Source organism: Scheffersomyces coipomensis (genome assembly GCF_036884675.1).
Source record: "Scheffersomyces coipomensis strain NRRL Y-17651 chromosome Unknown DFJ63scaffold_1, whole genome shotgun sequence".
Classification (NCBI taxonomy): domain Eukaryota; kingdom Fungi; phylum Ascomycota; class Pichiomycetes; order Serinales; family Debaryomycetaceae; genus Scheffersomyces; species Scheffersomyces coipomensis.
In genome coordinates this window covers 738762-766086 of record NW_027042892.1, presented here as the reverse complement: position 1 = coordinate 766086, position 27325 = coordinate 738762, and the positions used below count along the sequence as shown (strand labels likewise).

Genomic DNA, 27325 nt, shown 5'->3' with positions numbered 1-27325 from the left:
AAGCATAGAAATAATATTCACGATGTTAAACATAGATAGACGAACACAAAAGTATGGAGAACACTTGCATCTTTAATAAACAAAAGGTGAATTGTTTGGTATTCATTATGACAATGTATCATATTTAATCCCAAAAGGGAAATTGCCCCATTAAAAATTTTTTCTCAGCCAAAATCTCAAACAACACCAAAACCGATTTTTTTAAAAAAGGGGAAAGGAAAGACGAGAAAAAAGACTGTACACACTTTAAAAAGTTATCGCGTCTTTGTGAATTACACACATTTAATTAGACACAACATTGGTTGTAAGGAGGTGTCTACAGTTATAGTTAGATCTAGCTATTGTAATGGTTCGTGTCTAAGCGTATATCAGCGTTGGTACAAGTAATTAAATGCCTGAACATGCCAGTAACAATACACGCAGAAATACAGAAGTATGCTTGATATATGTATGCTATGAAGACTAATCTTTGTCTTTTTACGTTTGTAAATTGATACTAGGTTTAGCTGTGAAAGATTAAAGGTTAGATTCGTAACACCCGTAATTCTTAAATATGAAAACGGTTATAAACCCAAGCAAAATAGTGAATTTGTTATCAAAATAATTGGTCGTGTACCCTTAACCGTGATAAGGGGTTTAATTATTATTTAATTTTCTTCTTTAATGGTTGCTAAAATACAAATTATCACTAACAATGTTCCACAGAAGTATCATTTTGCAAGTTTTAATAGTAGCTAAGTTTTCCTTGGCGGTGACTTCCACCGAAGTGTTATATTTTATTAATTGTATCAATCAAGGTTCTAACTTATACTATAGACAGTCCAGGACTAGTTATTTTACAACCATTTGAAAGAGGACACATTGATATTCATAGTTAAGATACCATCATACCAGGTTGCTACATATCAATTAAGAGCTATGTTAATTATGAACTAAGTGGTAACTAATTCTACGAAGCTGACCTTCTTAATTGTCAAGAGCTTGATACTGGAAATATTGATGATATGATTCTGAGAGGATGGCTGAGACTAAGACCTAGTTCATAACATAGAAAGAGTACATCCCCATAACAGTATTTGTGAACAAATAATTTTTTTTTTTTTCGAAATATACATTTATTTAATATTCTATAAATTTAGAAATATAAATGGAGTGGAATAGAGAAACATAATGTAAAAACTCTATTTATAGATTAGATGGAATAGAAGGTCAAACAAGACCGTTATATTAATAAATCAGTAAGATTTATTTAAGCAAAAGTTAAGTACGATATCCAGTGATTCAAACGGGCGGGGGTTAAAGCAGTATTAACCTCCAGATTTTGTCGTCGTAGGAATAACTTAAAGACAATGAATAGATATCGTGTGGTCAGAATAGCATCAGGAAGCAGTAAAGTGTCATTGACAAGTATAGATGAAGAATGTAAAGGGATATTAGGACCTATTTTGAGCCAGATTTGCTTACTTATTGAACATTCAAAGTAGAGATGATTCAGATATATAGTAGAAGTGGTGAAGTCAAGTTCTTGTAAACAAAAACCACATCTGTTAATTTTTTTTTTTTTGTTAATATTTAGAGTGTGCTTAGCTTTATATTTGTTAATTTATAATATGATAGTTTCTAAAAATTGTTGCGAATAAGTCTTTAAAAGCACTTTTTAAAAGTACTTTCTGTTACAGATCTTTCTTTACAACAATGTAAACGATTTCCCCCCTAGACCATGATAACAGAGATTATACATTCTCCAATTCAACCATAGTTATCTATATATAAAGGTATTTCCTTCCAATACTTTTATGTAATTTCCCTGATGGAAGTATATGGTTTCTGCTTATTATTCTTTCCCCCACCAATTTTATAGTGCGACTACCAAACTTTAAAGAATCGTGATATTCTTGTTACTGCATAGATATGGAAAAAGGCAGCCAAAAAATGGCAACCAATAGACTTAACTTAACTTGCTTCAATACATTATTCAAATACCCACTATTGGCATCCTTGGAACTGAAATACTAGATAGTATCACATTAGAAACTGATCTATTATTCTAATCCAGTAGTTTGCTTATAAGTCAATTCGTTTTTTTATCTTCAATATGAAGTTACCTATATATTACATCTCCGTATGGTTTATTTCACTACTATCATCACTTATTTCAGCTGAATCAGTTGATACATCAATTGCATCACCAGAGATCCATCAGGATGGATACTGTGCGATGTACTCTGACTGTGGTAAAAGAACTGTATTTGGTGGAGCATTACCTTGTCCCTCATATGAAAAAGCAACCAAACCAAATCAGAACTCAATCGATTTATTGCAGAAGTTATGTGGCGCTGAGTTTGATACTTCCGCTGTATGTTGTTCCGAGAGTCAATTAGCCAATATGGAAAATTCATTAAAGAGAGTTGATCCTATCATAAGTTCTTGTCCTGCTTGTCATAAGAACTTTTATGACTTCTTTTGCAAGTTCACTTGCTCTCCAAATCAATCAACATTTGTTAATATAACTCAAACAGGAAAATCAATTGATACCAATCAAGATATAGTTACTGAGTTGACTCAGTATGTTGATCCAAAAACTGCTGAAGCTTTCTTCAATTCTTGTAAAAACGTTAAATTTTCAGCCACAAATGGTTACGCCATGGATTTAATTGGAGGAGGTGCTAAAGATTATAAACAATTTTTAAAATTCTTAGGTGACGAAAAACCATTCTTAGGTGGATCACCATTTCAAATTAATTTCAGTTATAATTTAACTCAAGATGATATTGAATCAAATATTGAATTAAGATCAGATTCAATGAAACCGTGTAATGATGAATCCTATAAATGTGCTTGTACAGATTGTGAAAGTTCTTGTCCTAAATTACCTCACTTCACCGACTTTAACAACAAATGTAAAGTAGGAGTGTTACCTTGCTTTTCGTTTTCAATTTTGATAATTTGGATTTCGTTGATCTTACTATTGGGAGGTTATCATGTCTATGTTTTCAAATTCAAAGATAATAATACTGACTTGAATATCGGTGAAGATGATTTTGATGTTGAAATCAGCCCTTTGTCATATGTGAGACTAAAGAACAGGTTCAGTACATTTCATAATTATCATTTAAATTTGATTGATAAAATTGAAAATAGTTTTGCCTCAATCGGTAACTTCTGTGCTTCGTTCCCAGGTGTTGTTATAGGTTCAACTATAGTCATAACTTCATTATTATCCTTGGGATTATATTGGTTGGAATTTGAAACTAACCCAGTTAATCTTTGGGTCAGTCCCAATGAACCAGCACTTCAAAATTTACACTACTTTGAATCAAGTTTCGGTGAATGGTTTAGAATTGAACAAATTATAATTAGCAATAAAAACACTTCGGAACCAATTTTAAATTGGGATAATATTCAATGGTGGTTTGAAAAAGAATTGGAATTACAGTATATTAATAATCAAACTTCATTAGATGATATTTGTTTTAAACCACTTGATACAACTTGTGGAATTCAATCATTCACTCAATACTTTTATGGTAATATTAATAATTTACATGAAGATAATTGGCAAAATCAATTAAAAAGTTGTACCGACTCTCCAGTTAATTGTTTACCAACATTCCAACAACCATTACAAAGAAATGTTTTATTTGATAGAGATGATATATTTGATGCAAGAGCTTTTACAGTTACTTTATTGATTAATAGTAACCTGACTAACGCTAATTTCACCAACCAAACAGTTGAATACGAACATCTGTTCCAACAATGGGCAAGAAATTTATCATTAGAAAATCCTCAATTAAACATTGCCTACAGTACAGAAATCTCATTAACAGAAGAATTAAACAAATCAACTAATACAGATATCAAAATTATAGTAATTTCCTATTTGGTTATGTTTGTTTACGCTTCATTAGCTTTAGGAGGAAAGTTACCAACCACAACCATAAGAAGTCTTGTTAAAACAAGATTCCTGTTGGGTCTTATAGGTATTTTAATAATATTGTTATCGGTATTATCATCAATAGGTTTATTCGCGATAATTGGATTGAAGTCAACTTTAATTATTGCTGAAGTTATCCCATTTTTAGTTTTGGCAGTCGGAATTGATAACATCTTTTTAATTGTTCATGAATTACATTTAGTCAGTGATGTGTATCCAAATGCTGCCATTGAAAGAAGAATATCTCAAGCTTTAAAGAATATTGGTCCTTCTTGTTTAATTAGTGCAGTCTTACAAGTTGCTATGTTTTTATTAGCCACTAGAGTTGATATGCCAGCAGTTAAGAATTTTGCATTTTATAGTGCTGGTGCTGTATTTTTTAACTTTATATTGCAGATGACTTGCTTTGTTTCAATATTATCATTAGATCAGAAGAGATTAGAAGATAATAGAATCGATTGTATACCTTGTATTCAAGTTGAACATCCATCTGTTGCATTAACTGATGATATTGATGATGACCTTGACTTACCAAATGGAAATGAAGATGAATCTGAACATTATGAATATAATTTTTCACATCTTATAGGTAAGTATTATGCACCATTTATATTCTCGAAGACCAATAAACCTAAGATTTTAACATTCTTTGTTATTTGGTTGGGTATTTCATTAGCATTATTACCAAATATTGAATTTGGATTGGATCAAAGAATTGCCATTCCTCATGATTCATATCTTATCAATTATTTTGATTCAGTTTATGAATATTTAAACGTTGGTCCACCCGTATTCTTTGTTGTTAAGGATTTAGATGTTACTGATCGCGATAATCAAAAGAAACTTTGTGGTAAATTTTCAGGTTGTGATGAATATTCATTATCTAATATTTTAGAACAAGAATTCAAACGTAGTTCCAAATCAACTATTTCAGAACCAACTTCAAATTGGTTAGATGACTTTTTAACATGGTTAAATCCAGATTTGGATTTATGTTGTCGTATGAAAAAGACTACCGAAAATAAATCTCCATTGGAAAGAGAATTTTGTTTACCACGTTCCCCAACTCGTCAATGTGAAAGTTGTTTTGAACGTCATGATCCACCTTATGATTCCTTTATGAATGGTTTCCCTACTGACGAAGAATTTATGTTTTTCTTCAACAATTGGATCGAACAACCAAGTGATCCATGTCCATTAGGTGGTAAAGCACCTTATTCAACCAGTATTTTACATACAAATGAAACTATTGATGCTAGTTATTTCAGAACTGGACATCATCCATTAAGATCTCAAGATGATTTTATAAATGCTTATAAGAATTCAAATCGTATTATCAATGAAATCAAAAAATACCAACCATCATTGGATATGTTTGCCTTTTCACCATTTTATATCTTCTTTGTCCAATATGAAAGTATTGTTGCAAGTACATTTACGTTATTGGGTATTGCTTTAGCTGTGATTTGGCTTATAAGTTCATTATTATTGGGATCAATCAGAACTGCCACTGTTATGGTTGTAGTTGTGATTTCAATATTAGTAAATATAGGGGGTGTATTATCCATATGGTCTATTTCATTGAATGCGGTATCATTAGTCAATTTAATCATTTGTGCTGGTATTGCTGTTGAATTCACTATTCATATAAGTAGAGCTTATACGAAGAGTAAAGTATCATTATTTGATGATGATAATGAAGATGAAATTTATGAACAATTTATGAGTAGTGGAATTGAAGCTCGAAATGCTGATGATTTGAAATCCAATTTTAAATTATTGAAGAGTTATAATGCATTATGTTCAGTTGGAGGTCCAGTATTGGGTGGTATTACATTAACTAAGATTATTGGTATATCAGTATTAGCATTCACTAGATCTAAAATTTTTGAAGTTTATTATTTTAGAATGTGGATTGCGTTAGTATTTATTGCAGCCATTCATGGGTTATGTTTATTGCCGATCTTATTAAGTTATTTTGGGGATGATCATAAGTCTACTATATCATTTATTGATGATCTACAAATCAGTGATTCTGTAAACGAAGGTGGTGAAGATATTAGCCACTTAAGAAGATATCTTGACGAGTAGAATAATAATTAAATGATAAAAAGAAAAACCCTGTTGAATCTATGAACAATACCGCGAAGTAAGGTTTTATATTACAAACATTTACCTTGACGAGAAAGAAATAGACGATAATAATCTGTCAAACTACCGAATATAAATAAAAACAAGGACACAAAAATTGTAAATATCGGTTGATTGTTATTTTTTGTTGTTGTTTGATTTTGTACGACAATAGATGTCTAAACGGTTGCATACGAGAGAGAGAAGAAGTAATTAGTAATTATATTACTGAATCCAGAAGAAGAAGAAATCATTTAATATCACACTATATAATCATGACATTTAATTTATCATAGTTAACTTTATCGTAAAAGATAATATTGAGAGAGACATTGATTAAAAAAATATCTGGTGGCAATTCCCAAATAGGCAACACCTGCATATAAAGCGTGGGTGACCTAAAACGACAAAAATTTGGACGGTTAAGGAAAAAAAAAAAAAGTCAGCCACATACAATTTAAAGAAAACCTTAAATTTAATTATTATTATTGTTATGAATTCCATCCTGTTTCATTTCTAGTCTAGAGTGTATAAGGTTTCAAGGTACCAGATACTATCTATGGAACAGTAATAATATTAAAATAAGAGTAAGAGTAAGAACATAGTAAAGAAATGAGGCTTTGACTTGCAAAATGCAAAAAAAGGTGAGATGGGGAAAGGTAGCATTCAATTGTGCTATTTATAGCTACTAACCTAACCAAACCCAGTTACCAAAATAAAAACAGTTGATATATATACACACACATTACAAAAATTAAGATAAATAAAAGTTAATTGATATTACTATTCTGTAAATATCGTAGTGGGACACTATATCATACGTCACAGAACGGTACGTACTACAACACCATACACCGTCAGTTCCGATCCAAACAAATAAACAAATAAACAAACAAAACCAGGAATATAACCAGTCCAAATTATTTGCTTGTTTTAGTTTAGTTACCGTTTTAATTATTGTAATTGCATAAAATTTGTACCTCTTACTTTCTTGCCTCCTCCTCCTCCTCCTCCTCTTTGTCTAAAAATTTTCTTTTTTTTTCCCTATTTCTCACTAATTAATTTTATTTTTCTTCGCACTAATTTCAGAGAGGTCAGAAGTTTTTTTTGGGAAAAGGACAGGACAGTGAAGAAGAAATAAATAAATAAAAATTAAGTCTTATCTTCCTTCTCCTTGTTTTATTTAATTATTTTTTTGTATTATTGTATCCCACAATTGAATTCAATTTGTAAAGAAGTTAATTTAGAACTTATTCAATCGCTTGTATTAGTTCAGATTAGACTTTGTTTTTGTTTTACTAGAGATTGTTTATCAATATGTCTTCATTCACCTTTTCATGGTAAGTACTCACACTTGCTCAAAATTTTTTTTTCCCTCCCTCGACCCACCATCCATAGCCTTGACTGGTTCTCCTCATCACATTGCTCGAGGAATTTAACCTTGTTGATGATGAATTGGTTAGATAATAGGTTATTTTTGATGTTACATCTATGCTTCATCCATTACTAATCAATTGAAGGTGGGTAAGAATGGGGAAAATTAATGACAAAATTACTGATTACTAACAATATTTTAATTCTATAGGCCAAAAGGTCCTCAAGAAGTTATCCTTACTGGTACTTTCGATAACTGGGCTAAAACTTTATATTTAGTCAAACAAGCTGATGAATCATTCTCTTTAACTGTTCCATTCCCAAAATCCGATGAACCAGTTCTTTATAAATATGTTGTTGATGGTGATTGGGTTGTATCCACAACTCAAAGAATTTCAAAAGATGAAAGTGGTAATGAAAATAATATTTTAGAAGCTTCTGATTTAATTGAACCAAAATCAGTTTCTGGTTCTTCTATTCCTGAAGCTGGTGGTTTAATTGCTGCCACTGGGTTAGGAGCTGCTGGTATTGCAGCCGTTGCTGCCACTACTCATACTGATGATTTAAAAACTACTGTTTTACCATCAACTGAAGGTGTTCAAACTACTTTAGGTGAACCAGGTATTCATGTTCCAAAAGATCCAGAAGCTTTAGCTGCATTTGAACAAGTGAGAGATGTTGATCCAAAAACTTTAAATGAACCAGAATTATCAGCTGAAGAAAAGAAAAAACAAAAGAAGAAAGTGAAGAGAACTCAATATAAAAATAAAAAGAAGAAGAAGGCTGCTGGTGATGCTACTTCTACTACTGAAGGTGAAACCACCGAAGAACAAACTCCAGAACCAACTTCTAAAGATGAAGAATTGGCTGTTGCCGCTGCTGCTACCGCTGCTGGTGCTGCTGGTGTAACTGCTGCTGTTGCCGGTGTTCCAGTTGCCGCTGAACATGAAGTTGAAGCTCCAAAGGAAGTTGTTCCAGAAACCAAAGCTGAAGAAGCCGTTCCAGAAGTTAAGGATGCTGAAGAAGTTGTTCCAGAGACTAAGGCTGAAGAAGAAGTTGTTCCAGAAACTAAGGCCGAAGAAGAAGTTGTTCCAGAAACCAAAGCTGAAGAAGAAGTTCCAGAAGTTAAAGAAGCTGAAGAAGAAATTCCAAAGACTTTAGATCCAAAGGCTGAGGCTGAACCAGAAGTTGAACCAGTTGCCGAAACTGTCACCGAACCAGTTGCAAATGGTGAAGCTGCTGCTGTTGAAAAAGAAGTTGATGCTTCTCCAGTTGTCAAAAAACCAAAGTCATACGAATCAGATGAAGAAATAGTCATCGCTCAAGGTACTGACGCAAAGAAAGATATTGCTGCTCAAATTGCTGCTCAAGAAGGTGATGTTACTGTTGAAGAAATCCAACCAACTGAATCAGAAAAAGCTAGATTAACCTCAGAAGCCAATATTCCAAAAGCTGAAGCTAAAGTTGCTGCTACCAAGGCTGCTACTCCAGCCAAGGCCAAGGTTCCTGCTGCTTCTTCTACTGCTGATAAGAAGAAGAAAGAAAAGAAACCAAACTTCCTTGTAAGATTATTCAAGAAATTAGGTGATTAAGTAAGGTCAGCTGCATCTTTCCATACGATCATTATAAAACATTCATAAAATGTAAATTTCAGGAAATCCGTTCCAAAAAAACACTATATAAAAAAAGAACTTCCATGAAAGCAAAAGAATCATGAACTTTCCCAATGCAAAAGTAAAGTTCCCCCCTTTCTGTTTTTCATTTCACACTTTTAAATCATTATTTTCTCAAATTTGTTTTAGTATCTTTAATAAACTCTCTCTCCGAATCATTTCGATATCGATTCCCTTTGATCGAATTGTATCTAATAATCTATAATTTAAGTTATGTTATGTTATTTTATTTAATATTATTATTTTTTTTTTCAATCTTTTTAAAACGCAACCCTATATATATATATATATATATATCTAGTATCATTACAATATATTCTTTGTTATCGTCATATATCTAGTTTAAATCGAATCCAGTGATGGTTTTTTTGCAATGTTTAAAAAAGTTACGTATCTCTGCCAATGCCCTATTTTTCACTCAGAAAAATAAGTCGTGCCCTTTTCCCAAAAAGGATTGAAATTTTCCAAATTGTGTGATGGATATTTTCAATTATAAAACTAAAATATATATTTCCAAATATTGTAATACCTTTCTTCTTAATTTATCTAATTTAAACTTATAAATTAATCATATAATGTCAGAACCAAAGGTTTACGTTAGACCTGTTTCTTACGAAGGTATGTTTCTATGATTCCAAAGTGATGGATTGATGAGTTTACCAATTGATTTATTCAATTGTTGACGTATACCCAGTTTTTTTTCTGGCACTTTTTTCACTTTTTTTAAAATAAACCATTTTGAAATACTAACTAATTATATTCTTATAGTTTCTCAAGACGATCTTAGAGATCATTTTGCTTCAGTTGGTCCAATCACTGATGTCTTAGTCATCAAGGATTTTGCATACATTACTTTTGAAGCTGTTGATGATGCTCAACGTGCCGTTGAAACTTTAAATGGTAGTACTTTTGATGGTCAAGATCTTCAAGTTGAACTTGCTCGTCCAAGAAGAGAAGATACCAGAGGTAAATATAGAGTTAAGATTACCAACTTACCAGAAGGTACTGCTTGGCAAGATTTTAAGGATTTTGTTAGAGACAAAACCACTTATACTGCTACTTTTGCTAAAGTCTTTAGAGATTACGAATCTGGTGAAACCATTGGTGGATTAGAATTCGGTAGTGCTGAAGAATTAGAACAAGCTATTCCATTATTAGATAAAGCTGAATATCAAGGTACTGAAATCGGTGCTGAAGAAGATACTTCTCCATTTGTTCCACCTCCACCAAGAACTGGTGGATTCAGAGGTGGCCGTGGTGGTTTCGAACGTGGTGGATTCAGAGGTGGTCGTGGTGGATTTGACCGTGGTGGATTCAGAGGTGGTCGTGGTGGATTCGATCGTGGTGGATTCAGAGGTGGTCGTGGTGGATTCGATCGTGGTGGATTCAGAGGTGGCCGTGGTGGATTTGACCGTGGTGGATTTAGAGGTGGCCGTGGTGGTGGCTTCAGAGGTGGTCGTGGTGGATTTGATAGAGGTGACAGAGGTGAATTCAGAAGAGATGACAGAGATTCATATCAACGTGACAGATCCCCAACCCGTTATTAGATGTATTCCATTGTTTTAATTCATGTTTTTGAGTTTTTGATTTCTCATTGTGTTGTTTATTTGAAAGGAGATGTGGATTCAGTGTTTTGTATTACTTAAAGTTTCTAGTTATGTTCTGATATTGTTTATTTATCCCAAATTCTAGTATTTGTTTATTATTCATCTATTTTTTTGTTAAAGGAAGAATGAAGAATTGTTAAAAAAAGAAAAGATTAATTGTGTTTTAAAGTTGTGTTAGGAAATTAAAGAATAATATATAATATCGTAAAAAAAATAGATTAATGTATTGGAAATTTATTATGTTGTGGAGTTTATTAGTGTTTGTTGACTTGAAGTTATACAATATTATCAAAATCTATCCCATCATTCACAAGCCAAAAATAATTAAACAATAGAAATTGAAAATGAAAACTCTAATTTGAATTGATCTTCGTTCCCCCTTCTGTATCCATCGACATCCCCTTCTTTTAAAGATTTTAATGATTTTAATGATATCTGTAAATAGTATTCATCGGTACAAACCCTATCTGCATATATATTAACGAATTTATGATTGTATTATAGAGATCTCATCCTTATTTTGAGGTTATATAGAAATTATAGAATAATAGAGATTGTATTTTTTTTTTTGCATATATATTTTCGTTCCGGGGAATGAAAATTCTGAGTAGAAATTAGTTATATTATCGTAGGAACAGCCATTATATATATAATGTCATTAAAGGAAAACGAATGTCTATCGAACGGAACGACGATAAGGGAGAATGAAAGTGTATCTTACGGTGAAGATCCCTTACAGAAGTTCAAGATCTTCTACTATAATGAAGAATATGTTAAAGATCATGGTGATACGATAGTTTATTTACATGGTGGAGCATGGAGAGATCCTAGGAATACATTTGATGACTTTGACGTAATGGCCAAGTATTTGAGAGAACAATGGTATACGAATGTTATTGGTATCAATTATCGATTATCACCCACTGTCAAACATCCAGTTCATTTGTTGGATGTTTTAACTGCATTAGTTCATATTGTTAAGACTTTAAATCATAAATCAAAACCTTTAATATTAGTGGGTCATTCAGTGGGAGCTAGTTTGATTTTGCAATTATTGAATTATATCCAGATCATTGAATCAGAATTTGAACTATTAAACGAGTCGGAACTTCCTATATCCAAAGAAGCATTACAAGACTTATATAAAGATGTTAAAGAGTATGTTCAAATTGATAGAGCCTATTGCTTAGAAGGTATTTACGATACGGTACAACTTCTTGGCCAATATCCTAGTTATTCAAGTTTTGTTGATGAAGCATTTATTTCCAAAGCTTCATACACAGAAGCATTTCCATTATCGTCAACTTCACCAAAATTTAATGATCCTTCAAAGTTTGAATTGGCACCTCCATTTAGTGGTCTTAGTGATATTCGTATAATCCACTCTACATCAGACGAATTGGTGCCTGTATCACAATCTGATGCCGTTCTTGAATATCTCAAACAAAGAAACCTTCCCGTCAAACACTTCTACAGTGACTTTGGCATTCATGATGATGTATATAAACTGGAGAAATTGGCTCATTGGATATACCTTATGCTTAAAGCTATAATGTGAGGTCGTGCGACGTTTCCAAAACAGCTATGTGATATGCAGGAATACATTTTTTTTTTTTTCATCGAGTATCACGTAGAAAATTTTATACCTATATAGAATTTAGTAATTTGATTTAGATTTAGATTCATATTAACAGTGTTCACATCTTTATATATATAATAAATAATAATGTCTTCAACTATTATAGGTTCATGGGCTGATGCTGGTGACGAGTTTTCTGCTCCAGATATCACTACCAACCCAGATGGTACTAAAACCGTCATCACATTCAGAACAAATCAAGATGGTAAAAAAGTAAAGGTTACCCAAAGAATCAGAGAAGTTACAGTTCAAGAAAGAGTACATCCTTTAATCGCTCAACGTAAAAGTTGGAACAAATATGGTAAAGAAAAAAATAGTGCCCCAGGTCCAGATACTAGTACTACTCAACTTGGTGAAAAAGTTGAATTAAAATTAGGCCTTTCATGGAAACAAGCTGAAAAGGAAGAAGAAGAAAACAAAGCACAAACCAGTGATAAAATCGTGGTTCAAAAGATTGCATGTAGATACTGTGGTGGTGATCATTATACCTCTAAATGTCCTTATAAGGAAACTTTAGGTGGTGCTGCTGCTTCCGAAACTGCTGCTTCCGAAACTTCTGCTGCTTCTGAAACTGTTAACGGTAAATATGTTCCAAGACATTTAAGAGCTGATGCTAATGGTAATATCTCCAAGGAATCAAGAGATGATGCTACTACCTTGAAGGTTTCTCAATTAAATAACTTTGTTGATGAAGATATGTTAAGAAACGAATTATTCGCCAGATTTGGTCCATTACAAAGAGTCACTATTGTTAGAAACAGAGATACTGGTGAATCGAGAGGTTTTGCTTATGTTTCTTTCTTCAGTGAAGAATTAGCTGAAAAGGCATTGAATGCTTTGAATGGTAAAGGTTACCATTCTTTAATCTTGCATTTAGAATGGTCTAAAAAGAAGAAGACGACCCCATAAGTCATATGTATATAACTTTTATCATCTCCTCTCTTATTTACTTTCCATTTGTGTATTTTAGTATAGTCACTTCCATAATATAAAGATTGAAATTGAACTATATATCGTAAATTTGATTTTTTTTTTGTTTAGTATGCAAGTTCGCTCATGTAATTACCGAAAGGATATATGTCATTTTTATTTTTCGTAACATCTTAAATTTGCTTATAATTTCATCTTTATGTTTTTATCAATTATTCTTTACCAAATTTATATAATTACTCCATTGATATTTAGCTGATACTTCATTGTTTGTACCTTCATAACTAGAGTTAGTTTTAGTTGGCAGAATAGACATAAAGTTTGAAGCTAATCTGATCATGTCTCAGCAACAAATCGTGACTCCACCGCCATCCGCATCCCGAGATTCCTCATATGCAGCTTCAGCTACATCAACTCTGCCAAAACCTGGTTTATTTAAGAGGTTTAGGAATAAGACTAGTCCTCTGCTGTCAAAGTCAAGGAACTCAACTACTTCAAGTGAGTCATCGACTGCTATGGTTGATCATAGTATTGCTTCTATGCCAACCCCTAGAAGACAGGGTAGTTCGGGAAGTCGGAAATCAGCTGGTCAAAGAGATCCAAGTGTTACAAGATATCTTGACTTTGATAATTCAAGTTTATATGATGACGATGCTTACTTTGATGAAGATGGAGCTAATCATGACTCCGATGACGATGATGATTCATCTACGCTGAATTTATCCTTAAAAAAGACCACTTCGTTGGAGACTCTTGATAAACATAGATCTGAAATACCCCATTTTGATGATCATATGTTCAATGAAAAGGTTAATTTCCCAAGTCTTGAAGATACTCATTTCGATGATATACCATTAGAAATCCAAAAGGAAGAAGAACCACCTTGGGTTGGAATGACCTATGAATACCTTCTAACTCCGAAATATGTCAAAACTTCAAAACGTAACAAAAGAAGTCCAAGGATCCTTAATAATGTATTCCTTGCTCAAGAATTGAATTATAGTGAAGATCTTAAGAAGAATAGTATTACTGATTTCGAAGGTGGTAGTGTTGTTTCTGATACTAGCGATAGAGACACAGCTCCGGAAGCTGGAATAGATGTAGAACTTTCAGAAAAGACAGATGCGGCTAATAAGAATGAGATCTTCGTGATGGAATTCTCAAGAGATGGTAAATATCTTGCTACTGCTGGGGAAAATGCCACTATTGTTATTTGGAAGGTTGTCTCATCACCTTTAGGAAGATTGGAGTTTAAAAATACTGAAAATGAATTGAATGTGATAAGTAAAGCTCATCATAAAAAACACGACGTTTACTCATCAGCACCAGTTTTCCATCAAAAGCCATTCAAGGTTTTACATGGTCATACCAAGGGTATATTGACCTTAGATTGGAGTAAAAATAATTTCTTACTTTCGGGTAGTATGGATAGAACGGCAAAGTTGTGGCATGTGGAAAGAGATACTTGTTTACAAACATTCCAACATGAGGATTTCGTTACCACTGCCAAATTTCATCCTACAGACGATAGATTCTTTCTCAGTGGTTCTCTTGATAACCATGCTCGATTATGGTCAATTCTTGAGACTAAAGTTGCTTATAGTAAGAATTTGGGAGATGATGTTTTGATAACAGCACTGCAATTCACCCCAGATGGTCGTTATATAATCATTGGTGGATTCAATGGTTCCTTGTTTGTTTTAGAAACGAAAGGATTATATCACGTCAATAGATTTGAGATAAAGGACAGATCTATGGTTAATCCTTTCCACAACAAGAATGGTAACAAGATAACTGGGATTAAAATATTCAATAATAGTAATTATAAAGAAGGATCAACGACTAAGGAGTTGGATAAATGGTCCTTCTTAATAACTACCAACGATTCTAAAGTGAGATTAGTACATTGGAGTCTGAAAAGACTTGTTACTAGGTTCAAAGGTTTAACTAATAGTAGTTCTTCGATTGCTGCATCTATGAGTGATGATCAACATTATATTATTTCTGGTTCAGAAGATCACTGGTGTTATATATGGGAAAATAATAATAGAATTATAAACAACAAATTAAAGGCGTCCTTGAAGGATTTAGTTATAGAAGGAAAACATCATCTTCATGATTTACATACCAAACACAAGAAATATTCGAAAGTATTTGAGGATAACAAGTACATCAAAAAGCTTTTTGAAAATGATGAGCAAGATTTCGATTTCGTCTCAAATGAAAACAATAGCTATGCTTCTTTCCATGCTCATCATAGTAAGGTCAATGTTGCAATTTTTGCCCCAGAAGCAACGAAGAGATTACTTGAATTCTCTGATGATATAATCTTAGATCTTGTGAAAAGAGGTAAAGCTTGTCAATTTAAATCCACAGGAACCCTCCCACAAGAGGATGTTTTAACCAAAGGAGAAATTATTGTAACAACTGATCAAATGGGTCTTATTAGAGTCTTCCGTCAAGATTCTGCCTACAAGATCAGAAAAAGATTTATCAATATGTATAAAAAAGGTCCTTGTGCTCCGACAAAGAAAGAAGCTGTTGATATACATGATCCAATTATGGGCGGTAAGAGTAATAGTAGCTCAATATCAAATTTAAAGGATATGAATAATTGTGTTACTGCACTCAAAATGGATGTTGGAAGGAAATTAACCAAATCTGGGAGAAGTATGAGCCCTATACCGGCTGATGTGTTTTCGTTGAAAAAGCCCAGCAGGAAAAAGGCATCCTCCAGTCCAGTATTACCCACTCAATCTCCGAGTCTTTCATCAAAGAATTCACATTCTTCAGTACCAACTGTGTTTACAACAGGTTCATTTATCAATGGCAAGCAGCATTTAAATGTGGTGAATTCAGGTTTGTTTGGAGAAGAAGGTATGAAGGTTGATCTTATTCATGAACTGATCGAAAAGAATATGACGGACACGGAAAACGAGCAAGCATCTTTACTCCCTGCATCTAGCATATCTACCAAGTTAGATGAATTCCCAACTATTGAAAATAAGACTAAAGCAGGTTTATTTAATGAAGCCTTAGAACTTAATTTTAGAACGCCACTGGAAAATGTTGAAGAAAGAGTTCAAAATGAATTATCTAAATTACGATTAGACAGTATCAGCAGCAGAGGAAGAGAAAAGTAGTAAGTATATAGGCGTTAAGAGATAAGGTTGGAAATATTTGATTTTTTTTACATATGGTTTAGTTTTTATTTATTTATTTAATTTATATTTATTTCATGGTTTTATATTACAAATTTGGTTGATTAATTAACTAACTAATTATTGTACATTTATTTTAACCGGACCAATATTGGTAACTCTTTGGCTTACTGACACTGATTGGTAATTTATCAGTCTCTGATTGATTGACTCTTTCATCATCAATTTCCATGTTATCACCTCCGGATGTTTGATTACTGGTACTAAGAGATTTATTTACCTCACTTATCTTCACTGGTTTGATTAAATCATCAAGGATTTCGGCAAGGTCTGGTCTTTCAGTTTTAAGACGTTGCACTTTTTCGAATTGAACCCATCTTTCTATAACAACTTGTTTTCTCTCTAAATTTATTTGATTTTCAACTCTTGTAAGATTTTCCAGTAAAGTATCGACTTTCTTTAATTTATGGTTAACTTTTTCTAAAGTTAATTCTACTATCTGATTAATTAAATTAGATTGTTCGAGTATACTATCTTGTAAGCTTTTAGAAGAGCTTTGCTTCAACAATTCTTCTCCATTTTTTTCTTTGATTAACTTAGCAACAATAGCTTCTACCAAAGCTCCGTTGGAGGCATCATCGGAATCAGCTTTAGGATCTTCTCCAATTAATTTGGTTAAGAATTTATCTTCAATTGGTAATTGTATGAACTTTATTAAACATTGCTCCTTTGTTTTGGTAGCAACATGTTCAGCAATTTTATCCCATTGAGAATTACTATTAGCATTAATGCTACCATTGACAGCGGCAGTTTCATAGGTTCCAAACAATTCAATTCCTTCCAATAATAATAAAATTTCTTGTTCGGTCCATTCTTCTGATTCTTGTGATTGAGTTAACTTGATGTAATCGGATGATAAAAAGTTCAGAGGGAACAAACCTTGTTCATAACAAACGGTACATAAAATACTGGCATTGTTGATGGTTGAACTTGGATTGTGTGTATATGACTTTATTTTAAGATTATGGTATCTTACTTCTGTTGTATCTTTACCACATATATTACATGAATAATGAACAGAGGTTTCTGGTTTTTGACTTGGTTTCTTACTTGTGGAAGTATAAACATTTCTTCTAACTTCTAAATTCAAAGAAAGATCTTCGGATTTGATTGCTTCAGTTTCAGATGATGCTGGAGATGGTAAACTAGCACCATTTGTTTCGATATTTATGATTTTGGCTTTTTCCGGAATTAATGGTACCAATCCAGTTGGGGTGTCTAAAGTAACTTGGAAGTGACCAGTATATTGAGGACCAATCGATGAAGGTTTTGTTCTAGGATCGATTTGATAATTGATTAAACCCCATCTTTCTAAGAATTGATGTATTCTTATAATTGATGTAACATCACCAGCCAAGTTTTTACGGATGGCAGTGATAGTCAAATACTCCTTAGGATTAAGTCTGAAAGTATTGACAATGAAATCTCTCATATTCTTGTATACATCTTGGGATTTATAGGGAGATTTGTTTTCATTATCATTGAAGAAGTCTGGAAACAGCTTTTTCTCAATAGAATGGATCTTGCTGAAATCAAACCACTTGGAAAACGATGGACTAACGATATGATTAGTTTGTTCGACCAAATAATTCTTAGCTTTATCTCTGAATTCAGATCTTAATTTTTCAACGTCAACAGTGACTTCTTCCTCAGCTTCTATTTTGACTTCCTCTTTAGTTGGAACAGGCTCTTCGGCTGCTCCCACAGGAGTCGCAGAATTGGGTGTTTCTGGTTCTAAAGCAGACATGGTTTACCGTCGTTTATACTGTTGATATCAAGTATGGCTGTTCAGATTTACTGTCAATGTTGTTGCTTTCAAATTGGTAGTTTTTTTTCTCTGTCTTGATAGAATAATTACGCGACATTTAATTTCAGACAAAATTGAGAAATGTCTGAATTTGGATCTACGACATTACCGATCCATAGAACGCGTCTAAAAATGTAAATAGTTGAAAGATTATTGTTTACAGTATTTGATTGATCTTAAGAAGATTGAGTTCACTTTCTTAACATATTCAAATGGTGACAGCTACATCACTTAGACGCCTGGCACGTAATTCTAGCAAGTCGTCACAAGTTTACCGTGAGTCGTCAGATTCAGAGGATGATTATCTGGAGAATGAATCTGCTTCAAAATCAAAGAAGCGTTCCAGAAAGACTACCAACAAGGTAACGAAGTCTAGTAATAAAAAAGCTAAGGTTAAGAAGACAGTGGATATAGATCAACTAGAAGCTGATTTGGAAGAGAATGAGTTATATATTGGTCTTGCCCAGCCAGAAGTTGATATTCTGGATTTGGCCGTTGATTGGATCGATAGTTATGTGGAAGACACTAGCGAAGGTACAAATACATCTATCACATCTCTAATAAATCTTATATTGAGAAGTTGTGGTTCTGTTCATTTATTTCAAGCTCACGATTTAACTAATTTAGAATCAGCTGCTGAAACAGTGGCCGAATTAACCATTGCATTCGGAGAACAGCCAGCTCATAAATATCCATTCAAAACTTTACCTGTATTTAGAAAGAATATATTAGAGTTTTTTGAAGAGATTACCCAGGTTGGTCATGATAAAGGACTTCTTTATAAAGAAACGATTGATGAAGATGAAGAAGATTTAGCATCTCCTTTAATGGTTCAAGTTTTAACCTGGATATCAAGTTTGAGTTCATGTACTATCCGTCCATTAAGATATGTTTCAACTATTATCTTACTTTCTATTCAAGATCAGTTATGTCACATAGTGAGTAAGGTTACATCATCACTTGAAAGATCTCAAAATCAATTATCACATACCAAACCGTCAAGCAAGGCTAAAATTGAGTCCATTTCTAGAACTATACTGGATTATCATAGTCAGAAGAATACAATCATAGAATACTTTAATGAGATTGGTAACGTTACTCTAGGACATAGATATCGTGACATTGATCCTTTAATCAGAGTCGAATGTTTAAAATACCTTTCTCAAGCCATGATCACGTATCCTTCCCACTTTTTTCAAGCAACATTCTTAAGATATTTTGGATGGTTATTATCAGACCCAACTAATTCAGTAAGAGTTGAGGTAACTAAAGTATTATTGAAACTTTATAAACATAATACTTCTAACTCCATGGCAATTGGATTCAGACAATTTACCGAAAGATACAAAAAGCAAATAATTAAGATGATGAAAATTGATAGTGATATTAATGTTAGATTGAATTCAATTTCAATCTGTTGCGAACTTAATAAGTTTGGATTCTTAGATGATGTTGATAATTGTGAAATTATTTCATTTTTATACCAATTGATAATCAGTTCAAGTACTAAGATATCCAAAGCAAATAATCTTAAACTAAGAAGTGAATTGGCAAAGTATATCAGCATAGTAAATATTCAAGTTGCTAACGAATTATCCGAAAAGTATAGCATTTTTATTAAGAATTATAGTTCTGAAACATTCGGCGAAGGTGTGGATCAAATGAATATCTTCAATTGTTTCAAGATAAAGTCTTTGGTTAATTTATTATCTACAGCAAAGCAGTATCTTGAAAATTCCATTTCAGATGAAGAAGCCAAACAAGAGTTTATTAACGGGTTTGAGTCTACGGATGTCCTTACAACCATTTATGAATCTTTATATCAATTGCCAACATATCACAATACTTGGGAATTTTTGATTCAATATTTGTTGTTAGATATTTCTTCAGTTAAGTTTACTACAGAAATAGAATCCAGTGAATCTGAAATAGAAGAATTCAGAAAACAAATCGACTCATCACTAAATCAAAACCAAAGCAAAGAATATTTATTAAGTTTTGTGAATGGTTATTTGGATCATATGCTCAATAATATAAACAAATTAAAAACTGAAGAGTTATCATCTATTGTTCTTGTCAGGTTGACAAATTATGTTCCTGAATTACAGTCATTAGCAATTAAATCTCCTTCATTGTTGTCAGTTTTCTTAAAATTTTGGAATAAGTTAATTTATGTGAAAACTGAGTCAATTAATATTGCAAGTATATTTATTAGTTTGGACAAAAAAGGGATTTTTAATGAGATTAATATTACCTTGCTTGATTATTTCAACTCTTATAAGTTTGAAGAAAGTACCTATGGAGAATTAACCAAAGAGTTTGATCTTTACTTAAATAGATTATTGCAAGATTACAATAATCCAGTGAATAGTGTCAATTTAAGTACATCAGAAATAAGACTCAAGGTTCAAACTTTTATCAACGAAAGACTTGCGGACGTGAAAGAAAAATTGAATTTTAGTAATGATAGCAACACTAATGATGAACAAGATGACGAGGAGGTTAGAGCAGTTAAGGAAAATGTGAGTTATTTAGTTGATATTTCTGATGATCTTTTCAAATTAAGAAAATTTGCTGATTATGTCAATCTAACTGAGAATTTCCAAGGTACAGATGGATTAATCGATTCAATAGTGTTTAGAATTTTGAATTCATTTGATGCTAGACCATTTTTTACTAATGAGAATCTGTTCCATTATTTCAATGTTTCCTATCCTAAGATAATATCTAACTTTAAGAATATTTTTGATTTTATTTTGATTTGTACTTCTTGGAAATTAGAGAAATTAATTGATATCAATGAAAAGGAATATCAACATCGTTATGATATGGAGGTTGAATTCAGTTATTTATATGATATAATTGAATCAATTCTGAAAGGGTTGGAAAGGATTGGGCAAACCATTAAAGTTGTATTAGAAGAAAATGATAAATTCGACAATGAAAAGAAGTCTATTGATAAATTGTATGCTTTGAAGACATTATTTTCAGTAAAGTTGATTGATTTATTGGTTTCCATAAAAATATTTTATATTAAGAATAACCAAGATAATAACTTTACTAATTTCAATGATTTCTTTACAAACTCTAGAGAGTTAGGTAGGTACGTTTCTGAGAAAATACCACAAGAGCTTCAATTACAATTAGTTGATAATTTCCTTTATAAAGAATCAAAACTTGCTAAGCTTTTAGATATTGATTTAGATAGAGATGATGATGAAGATGTCAACTACAGTGATTTGGTTTCGATCGAGTCTCAGAGTGACGGAACAGAAGATGTCGGACAAAGAAGTTTATTCGATGATAGTGAATCCAGTGATGACGATGAAGAAATTACTAATGCAACAAAAGTTCAAGATTCATCAACTATAGAAGAGGATAAGAAAAAGAATGAAGTTAAAAAAGCACGCTCTAGAGCACGGAATGCATGGAAAGCAGAACGAGAATTGTGTGTTTATATTGTCAAATTATCTTCATTGATTAATGCATCAATAGTCAGTCCATCTGTACTTGAAAGATTAAAGCTTAACAGTCAAAAGATAGGTGGTGTCTATGATAGACTTATCAAGAGCGAAGAATCAGATAAGCCAGCTGAACATGTCCCAGTGGAAACTAATGTTGCTGACGAAGGAAATGATAATAATGTACCTGAAGCCGTCACAAATTTAGAAAATGAAAGCATTCCAGAAGTTGCTGCTAGTTCATAGTGTGTATAGTAAATAGATTGATCTGATTAGATGGGAACTCAAAGCCAAGACATAACGACTGTTTAGAACGGCTTTGAAGTCGTGTCATAATTGGTTAAATACTGTTATTTTTAATGTAATAAAATAAAGTTTAATGATTAGCCAAGAAATATTAAGATTGCGATTGAATGGTGATATTTTGATTGCATACTTTTGAAAAAACTTAATTTAGTGGAACTTGCGAGTATTCCGATTTACTAAATTTGTAAGAGGTATGATTACCATGGATATCACTAGATTCTATTATAATTGATAGATAGTATATCTTGATAAGTTGTGGTAAGGGGCAATTCAATTAGTATACAAAGTCTAAGCCTTTTTCTAACAATTTGCAATTGCAAAGCCCCCATTTAAAAAACATAAAAATAAATGAGAGTTTAAAATGTTTTTGGGACTGCAAAATTTTATCTTGGCATTATAAGAAGACGGACGATTTAAAATGAAGCAAAATATATTGTCTAACCGATAGGTATAGCAACCGATGAACAATTGAAAACTATAAATTACAATTGATTTTACCTTTAAATATCGATTTTTATAGGAATTTCCTTTCTTTTGAAATCACCACCGTTTACTATAGTTTGAAAAAGTTGGCACCCATCCCCCGGTCCAATTCTTTATCCCCTTACTATAATTGTCTTTTCGACTCTTTCTCCTATCACTTCTTTTTGTTCAGATTAAGGTTTAATATACTCACCACATAGGTAGGAACAAGAGAGATACCGATCTTAATAAAAACCTATCAGAATGGTTAGCGTTTTCAACGTACAAATTTTCTTTGTCGTCTTCAGAGAATCTTTAGAAGCAGCCATTGTTGTTTCAGTTCTTTTAGCCTTTTTAAAACAAGGGTTAGGAGCAGCTACGGATGATCCAGTGGTTTATAAAAAGTTACGAAAACAAGTTTGGCTTGGTTCGATTATAGGGGTATTAATTTGTATCATTATTGGTGCTGGTTTCATTGGTGCATTTTATTCTTTAAAAAATGATATTTGGGCAAGTTCTGAAGATTTATGGGAAGGTATCTTTTGTATAATTGCTACTGTCTTGATTACTTTAATGGGTTTAGCTATGTTAAGAGTTAACAAAATGAAAGAAAAATGGAGAGTTAAATTAGCAAAAGCTTTAATTAAAGAACCAACTACTAAATTTGGTAGATTTAAATTAGGTTATTTAACTAAAAAATATGCCATGTTTATTTTACCATTTATTACTTGTCTTAGAGAAGGTTTAGAAGCTGTTGTCTTCGTTGGTGGTGTTGGTTTAAGTCAGCCTGCTAGTTCCTTTCCAATTCCAGTTATTGTTGGTTTGATTTGTGGTGTTGGTGTTGGTGCCCTTTTATATTATTTTGGTGCTAGTTCATCACTTCAAATTTTCTTGATTATTTCAACATGTATTTTATACTTGATTGCTGCTGGTTTATTTTCAAGAGGTATCTGGTATTTCGAAACTTATGTCTATAATAAAAAGACTGGTGGTGATGCATCAGAAAATGGTTCTGGTCCCGGTACTTATGATATTTCAAAATCTGTTTGGCATGTAAATTGTTGTAATCCAGAAATTGATCATGGTTGGGATATCTTCAATGCCTTATTTGGATGGCAAAATTCTGCCACTTATGGTTCTGTCATCTCTTATAACATTTACTGGCTTTTCATTATTGCTGTTATTGCATTAATGTTGTATGAAGAAAAACATGGTCATTTACCATTCATGAAGAATTTGAAATTAAAAGAATTAAATCCAATGTACCATATTAAAGGTAAGAAAAATCAAGAAACTGCTTTAACTAGTGAAGAAAAAGAACGTTTATTTACCGAAATCAAAAACAATCAAGTCAAGTCTGTGACAGAAGAAGATGATGAATTATCAGCTCTTCATTCTAAAGAAGATGAAACTAGAAAGAATTAAATTTGAATACCTAATTTCTTAACTCAAATCTTACACACACACACACACACATTCAAGATTTGAGTAAGTTTTATATTTCAACTTTTCTTCTTTTTAATTTTTTTTTTTCAAATAAGAGATATATATTGGGTCCAAACAATATTTTATTTATAGAGTCGAGTCGTTTAATTTTTAGGGGAAATTTTCAAACAGGGGGATAATTTTTTATATATTAATTAAATGTATGGGGTCATAAATTCAATTTGAAAGCTGTAGTTTACATTAAAATTTAACTGTTGATCAAACTAAGGGATTGTAAAATTAGATTAAACAGTTCGATAGTGCAAATTTTTCAAAAACAAATTAAAAACTGGTAGCGTTTATATATTTCGGTTTGACTCCACAAAGCGAGCATTTTTAAGAATATATACACTTGGTTGTATAGTGTAGTGGTTATCACTTTCGGTTTTGATCCGAACAACCCCGGTTCGAATCCGGGTACGACCTATTTTTTAATTTTTTTTTTTTAAATTCTTATTATTCTTGGAGAATATGTAAGTGGTCTGACACCTAGACTGCAGAAGAATCGAATAATGGTATTCCTGTTGGAATTATTGTAGTGTTGTGATCTTCATTGGTGGTAGTTTAGGATGCAAGCCGAACCTTGGACTACGACATTTTTCCCCAGCTACAAAGTCGCATACAAAAAATTGTAACAGAGCTTTAGAAAGCACACTTAAATCCAGACTTAAATCTATAATTCCAAGCAAATCAAATTCCATTAATAATTACATCTAAAGTCCGTCTAGGGTTTACCTTTTTATAAATATATACATGGTCAATATCACCAAAGATCGTTTAGGAGAGATATAGAGGAAATTATTAAAGCTGCAAAGGTTGTTGTTTTACGTTGCTTCCCCAGATAAAGTGTTAACAAAATGGCTACTACCACCAGTACACCGATAGATAAAGTACTACCCCAGTATGATGATACAATCTCCATAAAACATTTCCCAAGTTCGTTTGACTTAAATAAGTCGAGTGAGAGCAATGCTAAGTATGGTGTAGCTATCCAAAAGCCAGTCTTGAGGAATAACATCAAGTATAAATCGAGTATTGATCATTTGTTATGTCCAATTTGTCAAGAACCATTCATTGAACCTTTGACAACCATTTGTGGACATACATTTTGTAAAGAATGTATCTTTGAATGTTTTAAAATGGCCAAGGATAGTTCGAGTGGATCAACAAGTTCTAATGTTAATGGTGAACAAAAGTTATCTGGTTGTTGTCCTTTGGACCGAACTCCAATTGATAGCGCCAATGTTAATGATTTATTTCCTACCCCATTATTGATTAATAACTTGATTGATGATTTAAAAGTTTATTGTATGAATTATGAAAGAGGATGTGAATGGGTTGGTAGTCGTTGGGAATTAGAACATCATGTGTTGATAGAGTGTGGACATACTGGAGTTAGATGTAATGGGAAAAGAACTAAACAAAAAGTAAAGAAAGTTGATGCTGAAGACGACGAACAGGAGGAAGATGCCAGTGAAGATAGCGAAGAAGATGAATATGAAATAATACGCTGTAATTTAATTGTTGAAAGGCGATTCTTAAATGATGATGATTCAGATGAAGATCAATGTATTCATAAAATCTTTGAGTGTAATTTTTGCAGAGAAAGAATTACTAAGATCACTCAAGAGACTCATCTTAGTGAAGAGTGTTTATTCAATTATCAGACCTGTGATTTATGCTTAAACGATTTGATACCGTTGAAGAATTTAAAGAAACATCAAGAGAATTGTACTAAAATAGGACATATTCGATGTCCTGCTCATGAAATTGGATGCAAATGGATAGGCAGTAACCAAACCTCACTTGAGATTCATTTACAAGATACTAATTGTCAATTGAATCAATTATTGCCATCATTTCAAAAGATGAATGATAAGATTGAAACCTTGACGAATGATAATCAATATTTACAAAAACAAATCAATAAGATTCTTGATTCAATAATTCAAGGTAAGATCACTAATTTAGGATATAATGAATCAATTGAAGAAATTAACAAATTCAATATTGAAGATCAAGATAAGTTACTCTATTTGAATTTTGAATTGGATAGATTAAAATTTGAAATCAATGATAAGATAATTCCATTCATAAATAATACTAAGACGGGAGGTAATTCGAATAAAGAACTGGTAATCAATAATCTAATTAATGATTCGTTCATGATGAAAGAGGATCTTAATTTACAAAGAGTGTTGGTTAATAGTTTACGTAAACAGCTACAGTTCTTATTATTTACCAGAAATAGTACTCGAATTGGTGGTAGTATGAGTTTAGGAGGTATGCCTGGTACCATTGGTGGTAGCACTAATGGGTCTGGGTTACATTCTTTAGATGATTTAGGTAATGAGATTTATGATGATATTTCGAGAACTAGTTCAGAGGAAAGATTAAGCTTAAATTTAAAGTTATAGTAAGATATGAATGAGATGAATGATTTATGTAAAAGAAAAAGAAATAAACGTATAAATAATCTATCAAATTATATAAAATAATGAAAGATGAAATCGCTAATCAAATAGATTTTATTTTAAAGAAGCCGTTATTCGACATTGTAATTAGCCGTGGAGATCTATGAGTTTTCCTCTTCCCACATCATGTGCCCCTGGAGCACATGATTTTTTGCGGAGGTGAAAAATTGAATAGTGGGAAAAAAAAGAAATTAGCCAGAAAATTAGTTAAACTGGCAGGGAGGCCAGCAAAACTTTCACTAAATACAGGTAAATCTCCTCACTAAATGTAGTTACCAGACAATGGCAAATTTGTTGTGTTGTGTTGGCTTAATCTTAATGTTTAATTTTATTGTCCAACTTCTCCACATTTTTAGTTCAGATTGAAAGGCAGGGTACTAACTAACCTGGTTTGGTCAAACAATCATCAGACATGAATTAGCTATCCATGCTTAAAAAGGCAATTACCCAAGCTGGTGTTCATATCAATGGAAAGCTAATTTATTTTAGACCTAGGCCAACATTTAAAATTAGCAGCTTCTCTCCCCTATTTCTTGGTATGAATGTAGCGAGAGAGGGGAGATTTTTCTCAACCTCGCTCTCACTAAAATGAAATAGCCAAAAAAGAAATTCAAAACAGGAAATTTTATTTCATATGAAACTGGTTAATTAACTTATCTTTATTTAGTAACTTCTGGGATTTGAAATAAAAATGTATATATGTGTATAAATCGCTGTAAATATCTTTTTCAATTCATGTCCATCATTCGACTGTGTGTGTGTTTATTCATATATTGAAAGTTTTACGTCAACTTTTTCATCGTATACCAATAAATAAAT

The 27325-nt window shown here is 32.2% G+C and overlaps 10 protein-coding genes and 1 non-coding gene across 11 annotated transcripts; 10 read left to right on the top strand and 1 right to left on the bottom strand. All coding sequences in view use genetic code 12, as the record gives it.

Annotated features, from left to right (window-relative positions):
* Positions 1 to 2095: 2095 nt before the first annotated feature.
* On the top strand, positions 2096 to 6028 carry NCR1 (sphingolipid transporter; the record flags this gene model as incomplete). The annotated part of the gene is made up of 2 exons (XM_064904741.1): positions 2096 to 5606; positions 5679 to 6028. 2 exons carry the CDS (start codon positions 2096 to 2098, stop codon positions 6026 to 6028), a joined length of 3861 nt encoding a protein of 1286 aa, XP_064764540.1.
* A 1356-nt stretch (positions 6029 to 7384) lies between these two features.
* On the top strand, positions 7385 to 9033 carry MDG1 (Mdg1p; the record flags this gene model as incomplete). Its single annotated transcript, XM_064907724.1, has 2 exons — positions 7385 to 7407; positions 7653 to 9033. The coding sequence occupies 2 exons, from the start codon at positions 7385 to 7387 to the stop codon at positions 9031 to 9033; spliced, it is 1404 nt and encodes a 467-aa protein (XP_064764539.1).
* Positions 9034 to 9689: 656 nt separating this feature from the next.
* NPL3 (mRNA-binding protein) lies at positions 9690 to 10661 on the top strand (the record flags this gene model as incomplete). Its single annotated transcript, XM_064905583.1, has 2 exons — positions 9690 to 9732; positions 9883 to 10661. The coding sequence occupies 2 exons, from the start codon at positions 9690 to 9692 to the stop codon at positions 10659 to 10661; spliced, it is 822 nt and encodes a 273-aa protein (XP_064764538.1).
* Positions 10662 to 11304: 643 nt separating this feature from the next.
* On the top strand, positions 11305 to 12418 carry DFJ63DRAFT_326892 (arylformamidase). Its single transcript, XM_064907620.1, has one exon. It carries the CDS (start codon positions 11374 to 11376, stop codon positions 12277 to 12279), a length of 906 nt encoding a protein of 301 aa, XP_064764537.1. The 5' UTR covers positions 11305 to 11373; the 3' UTR covers positions 12280 to 12418.
* TIF35 (translation initiation factor eIF3 subunit g) lies at positions 12419 to 13354 on the top strand. Its single transcript, XM_064906697.1, has one exon. It carries the CDS (start codon positions 12448 to 12450, stop codon positions 13267 to 13269), a length of 822 nt encoding a protein of 273 aa, XP_064764536.1. The 5' UTR covers positions 12419 to 12447; the 3' UTR covers positions 13270 to 13354.
* Positions 13355 to 13380: 26 nt separating this feature from the next.
* On the top strand, positions 13381 to 16530 carry DFJ63DRAFT_316481 (uncharacterized protein). Its single transcript, XM_064906696.1, has one exon. It carries the CDS (start codon positions 13629 to 13631, stop codon positions 16431 to 16433), a length of 2805 nt encoding a protein of 934 aa, XP_064764535.1. The 5' UTR covers positions 13381 to 13628; the 3' UTR covers positions 16434 to 16530.
* Positions 16511 to 18394, bottom strand: DFJ63DRAFT_15560 (uncharacterized protein). The gene has a single exon (XM_064903629.1). The coding sequence runs from the start codon at positions 18256 to 18258 to the stop codon at positions 16588 to 16590; it is 1671 nt and encodes a 556-aa protein (XP_064764534.1). The 5' UTR covers positions 18259 to 18394; the 3' UTR covers positions 16511 to 16587.
* A 136-nt stretch (positions 18395 to 18530) lies between these two features.
* On the top strand, positions 18531 to 22025 carry IRR1 (Irr1p; the record flags this gene model as incomplete). The annotated part of the gene is made up of 1 exon (XM_064907723.1): positions 18531 to 22025. One exon carries the CDS (start codon positions 18531 to 18533, stop codon positions 22023 to 22025), a length of 3495 nt encoding a protein of 1164 aa, XP_064764533.1.
* A 393-nt stretch (positions 22026 to 22418) lies between these two features.
* FTR2 (Ftr2p) lies at positions 22419 to 24431 on the top strand. The gene has a single exon (XM_064903630.1). It carries the CDS (start codon positions 22812 to 22814, stop codon positions 23970 to 23972), a length of 1161 nt encoding a protein of 386 aa, XP_064764532.1. The 5' UTR covers positions 22419 to 22811; the 3' UTR covers positions 23973 to 24431.
* On the top strand, positions 24387 to 24458 carry DFJ63DRAFT_t28. Its single transcript has one exon. It is a non-coding gene; the product is annotated as a tRNA-Gln (tRNA).
* A 431-nt stretch (positions 24459 to 24889) lies between these two features.
* Positions 24890 to 26449, top strand: DFJ63DRAFT_332687 (uncharacterized protein; the record flags this gene model as incomplete). Its single annotated transcript, XM_064907722.1, has 1 exon — positions 24890 to 26449. The coding sequence occupies one exon, from the start codon at positions 24890 to 24892 to the stop codon at positions 26447 to 26449; it is 1560 nt and encodes a 519-aa protein (XP_064764531.1).
* Between the last annotated feature and the right edge of the window lie 876 nt (positions 26450 to 27325).